The sequence below is a fragment of the Lycorma delicatula genome, chromosome 3, assembly GCF_047948215.1.
Source record: "Lycorma delicatula isolate Av1 chromosome 3, ASM4794821v1, whole genome shotgun sequence".
In the NCBI taxonomy this organism is placed as follows: Eukaryota; Metazoa; Arthropoda; class Insecta; order Hemiptera; family Fulgoridae; genus Lycorma; species Lycorma delicatula.
Window position 1 is genome coordinate 48,522,762 of NC_134457.1, and position 9,195 is coordinate 48,531,956.

At 28.8% G+C, this 9,195-nt stretch overlaps 1 protein-coding gene across 4 annotated transcripts in view; it reads left to right on the top strand.

The window, feature by feature from the left end:
* The window catches only part of LOC142321567 (ras-GEF domain-containing family member 1B-like), a 651,166-nt gene extending 642,363 nt beyond the window's left edge, over positions 1 to 8,803 (top strand). For all 4 annotated transcript variants that reach the window (XM_075359758.1, XM_075359760.1, XM_075359757.1 and 1 more), the window contains one exon: positions 7,676 to 8,803. In XM_075359758.1, the coding sequence (XP_075215873.1) occupies positions 7,676 to 7,694 (19 nt within the window). In that variant the 3' untranslated portion in view covers positions 7,695 to 8,803. The remainder of the gene's footprint in view (positions 1 to 7,675) is intronic.
* The last annotated feature ends 392 nt before the right edge of the window (positions 8,804 to 9,195 follow it).

Consider the following 9,195-nt stretch of genomic DNA (forward strand, 5'->3'; position numbering starts at 1 on the left):
ATTGATTTTAATGTTCTCAACAACTGCAGAAATAGCTACAGTTATATCTTAGCATTATATCTCGCTTTCATCCTCTTCAACTTCTATAATACCAGTTTCTAATTCATAACCTTCAGTATATTCTATCCACCTATCGACCTTTTCTTTCATATTATAAATCGTAATTTAACATATTAGATTTTGACTTGTGTACCACAAAATTCTCCTTAACTTTCCTCTATGCTCCATCTATTTTACCAATGATCATTTCTCTTTCCACTTCTGAACACTTTTTTTTAATTCACTCTTCTTTTGCTAATTTGCCTGTCCTGTTTATAGTATTTCTTAATTTTCGATAGTTTCTCTTACCACTAGCATTCTTATACTTTCTATGTTCATCCATCAGCTCCAATATATCCTTTGATATGCAAGGTTTTCTACCAGTTCTCTTTGTTCTGCCTAAGTTCACTTCTGCTGATTAAAGAATTTCCTTTTTAACATTCTCCCATTCTTCTATATTTTCTCAGACCTCTTGCAATGACCTCCTCAAAACTCTTCTTTATTTGCTCTTTCTCAAGCTTCTCAAAATTCCACCAATTCATCTGACACATTTTCATCAGGTTTTTAAACCCCAATCTACATTTCATTATCACTAAATTATGGTCAATGTCTGCTCCAAGATAAGCTTTACACTTGACGAGTTGATTTCTAAATCTTTGTTTAACCATGATATAATATCTGATGGTTTTTTCCATGTATAAATTCTTCTATTATGATTTTTAAACTGAGTGTTGGCAATTACTAAATTATACTTTGTGCAAAATCAATAAGTTGGTCCCCTCTTTCTATTACTTTTGCCCAGCCCGTATTCACCCATAGTATTTCCTTCCTTGCCTTTCCCAATGCTTGCATTCCAATCTCTAACTATTATTAAATTTTCATCCCCTTTTATGTGTTTAATTGCTTCATCAATTTCTTCGTATACACACTCTACCTCATCATCATCGTGGGAACTTGTAGGCACATAGACGTTAATAATCGTTGTCGGCTTAGGTTTTGATTTTATCTTGATTACAATGATTCTATCGCTAAGCTTTTTGAAATACTTTGCTCTCTTCCCTGTCTTCTTGTTCATTATGAAACCTACTCCTGCCTGCCCTTTATTTGTCGCTGAGTTAATTATCCTATAATCACCTGACCAAAAGTCATTTTCATCTTTTCACCGAACCTCGCTACTACATCTACATTTAACTTACCCATTTCCCTCTTTATATTTTCCACCTACCAACCTTTTTTAGACTTCTAACATTCCACGTTCCGACTCAGAATGTCATTTTTTAATTTTCTGGTGACTCCTTCCTTAGTAGTCTCTAACTGGAGATCTGAACGGTGGACTAGTTTACCTCTGGAATATTTTACCAGGGAAGGCACTTCCATCTTTGTTACATGAAAATGCAGAAAGCTACATTTTCTTGGAAAAAAAAGCTGTAGTTTTCCATTGCTTTCAGCTTTGCAGTATTCAGAAGATTGAGTGATGTTGATATGGCCATTTAAGTCTTACTGACTTATATGCCCTTAACAAGTACCGGAAGAGCTGCTGCCCTTTTTCAGCAATCATTCCTTAGTCTGGCTTTCAATAAATATCACTCTGATATGGTTGCACCTTCTGTCCAGCTACTTTATATCACTGAGCATTCTCACCATCGGCAAGGTCTCATGATTCATAGAGGCAGATTAATCAACTAAATTATTATATTAATTTGATAGCTGACCTTATCTTGGTGATCAGTTTAGATATATTACCAATAAGAGTGTTAAATCAGCTCAATAAAATAGATGTATTTTATTTATTTATTTTTTTGGAAATAAATTAGATCTTCATATTGCAGATTTATCTACTTTCTCATTCCATGGCCAGCCAGGTGTTTAGTTATTGTTATCTAATTATTAGTTATATTATTATCTAATCCCACTGAATATGACTGCAAGATTGTTATCTTGCAGTACCCAAGACTGAACATGTTTGTGCATCTATATTACTAGCACCCTGTAATGTTAAAAAAGCTATGGACTATAAACTACGATCTGTGTGCTTCCAGACATCTTTGAAGGGATATTATAGTTTGTATTTTAATGAATTCAACTTAATTAGATTTTTATGTAGAACTGGCTAACTGATTGTACAAAATAGTTTTCTGGTTATTGCAGAGTTGTAATATAAAAGTCATAACATGAGTTTTTTTTGTTCATAAAAAAGGATTTCCATTATTAAGAACTTATAGTTAAAATATAATCTTAGATGTGTGAAATTGTGCCATAAAAATATCTTCTTTACATTGATGTAAAAAGATTTCTTAAATTTAATAGAAAATATATTTATAAGTATTGCTTTCTTTTTAGCAATATTCTTATTTAGTTTTTTCTGAAAATTATGTTCCCTTCATCAATTGAAAAATTAATCATTCCATATTTTTGGCGATATTGTTATCAATAAAATTCTCAATAAGGTGCTTTATTTTTTTTATCATTTTTTTATGCGATAGTTAGCCAAGAGTCATTATGTACAGATTAGCAAGTAATTAACGTAATCAGTTTGAAGAGATTACCCATGTTATAATAAATTTCTTACACCCTCTTTCAGAAAACTTCTGTCTAAATTTTTTCTAATCCGCAAATAATATTTCAGTTCTTTTCTTATTTAAATTTGGTTCATTTGCTGTTTAAATCATGGATAATTTTAAATAATTTTCATCTATGTTGTGCAAAACCACAGTATACCTGATTATATCTTATACCTTTTACATACATTATACCTTCCCTGATTATACCTCATAAAAAAGTTATTAAAATTGTAGTGTTTTGTAACACTACAATTTTAAATATTTTATTTGTGAACAAATTCAGAGGGAATCACTTATTATTGTTTATTAACATTCATTGACGTTAACTTTCTCTTTTGTTTTGTACATATTGCATTGTTTATTATTTTATATTGTTAATATTTCTTTTAATCATTTTTTTAAAGTTTTTTTTTTGTTTTTTTTTTTTTTTTTTGTATTTGGTTTTACCAAATTATCTTTATTTAGTGATGATGTCTGTTAAAGAATCAAAATGTCCATGTAGTTTTAGATTTTTATTTTATATTAAGACATCACTTTTATTGCAGAAAACAGTGGTTTGCAAGAGTGCTTAAAAATAACTTTTTATTATTTTGGATAGACACTCATAATTTGATAAAATCTATTTATTACTTATTCATTATTATATAAACATCCAAAAATGAAGTTTTAAAAAATGAAAACTTGTGATCTCAGATTTATTCTGATTGATTCATATTCTTTGCTTTTTGTATTTACACATGCTCAGCATCAGTGTAAAAAAAACTATTTATTCTGTATATAATTATTTAAATTAACTTATACAGAATGAACATAATGCTGCACTTTTAATGAAGTGTTTGCTGCAACACAAGAAGTGATGGCAGGCATATCTGCGTTATCACTGTGAACAGTACAGAGGATTTGTGATAAAGTCTTTAAAAGTAGTGTATCCAACAGTGAACTAGGAAAACTTTTGTTTGAATCATCACAATAAAAAATACCCCCATAAAAATGTGTAACTGCAGATTTCATAAAAGAACAATTGATTACATTGAACAAATTTGCAGCTTATTAAACTTATGCAAAATGATATTGATTAAAATTTATCAAGAATGTTAAATAAAGGTGAGTCAGGATTTACTGCATATCCTTTTTAATCAATTCAGTTTTCATAATATCTTTAAAGTTACCTTTACACAAGCCTTAATAATTTTAACAAAGTATATGTTTATTGTAGTTGGAGGTAGTGTAATAATTCAGTAAGGTTAAATATATTATCATAAAAAAATAAAAAACAAATGTCATTCTCTAAGAGCATTACTAATTTAAAACTAAACTACTTGCTCTTTTTTTGACAATTGTCTTTGTAGAATACTAGCTATTGCCCTCAGCTTGGCTCATGTAAATTTTGGATTTACACCTAGAATAAGTTTTCAAAAGAAACTTTAGATTTTTGTTAAAATTCTATCACAATTTAAATGTTCATATTTTAGTGAGGATATGGGCAAACTGCTCTATTTACTTTAACAAGGATTTTTGGAAAATCGTGGGAATGTTCGTACACTGCAGACTTTATTGACCAGTAATGTTTAGTGTTTGTAGACGATGGTTTTTTTTTTTAGAAGACATGAGTAGGAGACGCTACAAAAAATCTATTTGAGCACTCTTCTTTGTAAACTACATTAGCAATTTTCCCTTCATGTATAAGAATGACCAGAAAGTTAGATGATCTCACTCTGAATCAGGCTATGTAAAATTGTCCATAAGAGAAGCAATCTTACTGTAAGTCAGTTCCCATCATCTTTAGAGTTTGCACGGAATTTGTTGCTTATTATGATGGAACACAGGTTAAGGGAAACTGAATCCTTTTGAACTCAAAACGATATCCTCATGATATTAGAAATATTCATGGAATAAACACCGACACTCCTTGGCCGATGAGCACTGTAGCCTCAATCACATTTCTGTGGAGGGCTTTTACTTCCAATCCGGTGTCACTGTATAGTTTTGGTAAATTAATAATACTATAGGTTCTCCTACTTTGAGACTAAGTCTCTGTTCTGAAAAATAAAAGAATTTACTGTTTTTCTGTTTTTTTTTTTTTGCCTGAGAAAAGAATCAGTGCTAAGTATTTTGAACACCACAGTAAATAAAAAAATTTCTGAGAAGCCAATTCAGACGTATTATTTAATTTCTATTGTACTATTTTTCACTCACAGTGACATGGGGACTTGCATGTGTGCCCATTCATGTGGTCTGCTTGCTGACATTAAATTAATGAGTTTTCGAAAACTTCCATCATATCTCATTCACGTATGAAGGTTCAGTTTTAATTTAAAATTAGTTACATTTAACCTGAACTTAATCAAATATCATAATCATGAATAGTAAGAATAAAATTAGAGGTGGTTTGAAAAGTCTGTACAAAAATAAAAATCACCTAATTCTATGAGATAAACCTTTTTTTTATTTCTTAATGTAGTCTCCTTTTAAGCTTATACATTTCATCTAATATTTTTTTTTTGGAATTCACAAATTCCAAAAAAAACAGCTATACTCTTCCTCGCCAAAGGAACGACCTTTACCTTCTTTGGTACAGACTCTCCATTAGCAACTAATTGTTTGAATTGTTCCTTGGTTTCAGGCATGTAATATGAATCCATGTTTCATCTACAGCAATAAAATCTTAAAATTCTGAGGATTTTGCTGAAATAGCTGCAAACCACTAATGGTATACCTCACACGATTTCATTTTTGGCTAACTGTAAGCAACCGTGGCACCCATCTTGCAGATAGCTTTTTGACATTCGAGTGTTGGTACAAAATATTATGCATCTGTTCACTTGAGATTCCCTCTGCACTAGCAATTTCATGAACCTTTACAGTTACATCATCCAACATATCTCGAGAATTTTATCAATCATGAAGTAGTGACCTCTTTAGGGCTTCCAGAACATTCGGCATCACTTGTGCTCATATGAATACTTCAAAAATTTTGAAATCACTTATTACTGTTCTAATCGAGGATGCAAATTCACCATAATATTTATCAAGTTTTTCTTTAGTCTCCTGAAGTGATTTGCCCTTCATAAAGTAATGTTTAATCAACACATGAAACTCTCTTTCATCATTTTTTAGAAATCACTCAACTTTCTCAATTCAAATGGACATTAAACATAGAGAAATTAACTGATCAGCTCAAAACTTTGTGTGCGATCTTCCAAAAGATGCTAACTGAAAATCCTCTCGATATGCCTGGTGGTGCCAACTGTCAGGCTGCGCAGACTTTTCAAACCACCTCGTAATAATAATTTCTATATTAGATATAAAAATTAATTGAATCAAGTTATAATGTTAAAACTGAAACAGAAATATTTTAATAATTTACAAAAAAATATTTTTTATCCTATGATTTTATAATTTTTGAATTCATCTATAGATGACACAGTATGTAATATATCAATTAAAATTTGCTTTCTTATGCATGTGTAAACATTTATGGCTTTGAATTGCACCTGGAATTATATACACATTGAAAATTATTAAATGGAAAGACACTGAGCAAGTAATAAAATTAATGTACATGTAAAATAAGTGGAGCAACAAATTAACAATACTTTGCATCGAATTTGCGCAATAAAACAATATGGAAACAGGACTGGAGTCATCGTCTAGAAAACAGTCATTCATTACACATTGTTGAGATTTATAATTTCATATAAAATTTGGGGCCTGCCCACCCAAACTGGATTTTTGAAAAATTGTGATACATGTGCCTTTTGTTTTTAAAGAAAATCTAAATACCAATTTTCACAACTGTAACACCATCGTCTTCATATAGCTTCATAAAAAAAGTCCCTCCTAAATTGGATTTTTGAATAATGGTGGTATATGTATAATTTTATTTTTAAAGGATTGTCTAAATACCAATTTTCATAACTTCTCCTTTGGTTCCTGAGATGTAGAAGTTTCATGAAAAGCTCTAACCACCCCTTTGCTACCTCCAAATTGAATTCTTGAAAAATAGTCAAACATGTGTCAATTTGTTTTTAAGCAAGAGTAAATACCAATTTTCATGATTAACTCTTTTGACATAGAATTTTCATTAAAAAATTTTGTCCCCTTTTCACCCCCATATAGATTGGAGTTTTTCAAAATCCTTCCTTAGTGCATATCTGCATTATAAAAATAATCTATTACAAAAATTCATCTATCTAGCTTAAGCAGTTTGAGCTTGTGCGCTGATGGGTCAATCAGATAAGTTTTTAAATATTGTACCTTACCTTTGCTTAAACCTATTTTAAAGCAGGCTTGTTTGGATTTTCCGTTATGACTAATAAAATTTATCTGATTTTTTTTTTTTTTAATTACAGATACACAGTAATTAAATTCTAAATTTACTGATTTACAGAAAAGAACTTAAAAATTTTACTATTGTCATAAGAATCAAATATAAACGTACAGTTTATGTAAAATATAGATTTTTAGTGATATTTGTTTACAAGTATGATATTATTGTTATTATTATTATGCTCTCTTAATAATTATGCTCTCTCTCTCTATATATATATATATATTTTACTGTGTTTTGGTGGTTTAAATTTCATTAAATATTATATATATATATATATATATATATACATATATATATATATTTTACTGTGTTTTGGTGGTTTAAATTTCATTAAATATTATATATATATATACCACCAAAACACAGTAAAATATATAAGTTAAATTACCATATTAATTCCAAGAATCGATTCTTGCAAATCCTGTATCTTTTGTTATTTAATTCTATAATTACATTAAAATAAATTGTTTTTTATAATTTATGAATTTTGAATTTGTTGAAAATGTTACTGTTTTATAAATTTTGAAGTTATGGATGAATTCACAAATTCTGCTGTCCATTAACTGGAATGAGTAATATTTAAAACATCTATTTTCCTTTTATCATCATTAAATATAAGACAATTACCAAAATTAAATCTTTAATTAGTTTATATTTTATTTTTGTTAATATCATTTATTAGTCATTGGTCTTATCACTTATTACATTAGAGTATAATTAAGTTTCTAATTATTTGTTTCAGGGCTGAAATGAACCTGTAGCAAGAGACTGTCATTGTAACTCAAGAATTTTATTAAACTTATAAGCAAAAATAGTGTTCGTCTGTATGTCAGTCAATATGTATGTTTGAACAAATGATTGTATGTATGAATGAATGATCGATCGTGTATGTATTCATTTGTGTGATTTTCGGTTGTGCTTTTGTACAAAGTGTATTAAGTTAATTCAATTAATAATTAGTTACTCTGACCATCCCAGCCAGTATTAATTAAATTAATTAGTAATTTAAAAAAAGAAAAAAATGTTCACAGTAAATATATACTTGACTTTTAAGTTCCTTTTGTGTATGTAATAAAAGTAATTTCATAATATTCTATGTACGAGTATTTATAATGATTGACTTCTGTGAAAGAGAGCTTTGAAGTAAATTAAAAAATTTATTATTTGTGATCATTCACATATAATATTATTAAGTACTCTAATATAAATAAAAAGAGAATGATAATTTATTTTATGAATTATTTTTTCTTTATGTGTAATCATTTTATTTACTTAAGTTCTGTAATTAATATAATATAAAAAAATTTTATCTATTGTATAAATGTTTTATTACCAGTAACATAGATCTTTTTATTATTAGTTATAAATTAATATTAAAAAAAATCTGTGTAATAATAAAGAATTAATTAATACATTCATTTTATTATTTATAGTGTTGTACTGCACTTTTCCTTATTCTTTATATGCTATGAATGGAACAGAACATCTAAAATTTCAAAGACGTTAGAATAAAATGTAAGGAAATATAGTGTAACCCTGTGCTATAATACAGTTATCGGGGGACTTGCGTGACACCTGCGTTATAGGCTAACCGTGTTATTTTGAGAAGTAAATTTTAAATCACAAAGGGGATCAATTAAAAGAATAGGCAAAAAATCAAGCAATAATGGTTTAATAGAAAAAGCAAATACAGTATAATGTGTACTTACATAGAAATAAGTTAAGTGTGGAAGATACAATATTTTTTCTGTGAATGTAAATTATTTTTTAGAATAAGACGTTATTGTTTTTTGTTGCACAGTTGTAATCTTCTTTATAATATATATGACTTTACACTTTGTAAATGCAATAAATGATGATGCTCCGTCCATGTTATTACACTATTTATATTTTCCAGAACGTCTTTTATTGAGAGTGTAGACCTCTCTGTAATAGCAACCTCTGCAATACCTTCCCATTCTTCCTTCGACAAATTATCGTGAGGTTATAGAACTGAGTTTACAATTTCTTCATCAGTCATGTAATGGGCAACGGGTGTTTGATTGTCTTCTTGAACCCAGTTGTTGAGATACTTACAGACAATTCTTATCACTTACAGACAATTCTTGCCCGGTTGAATTTGAAAATTCTAGTGTGTGTTCGTCAGTAAAAATATGAACATTTTCTTTTTCATTGTCTTCTGTATTACTCTGTGATAATACTGTCCAACAATTTTTAATTGTAATAGAATTTACGTTACTCCATGCTGTTCCAGCGCTTTTT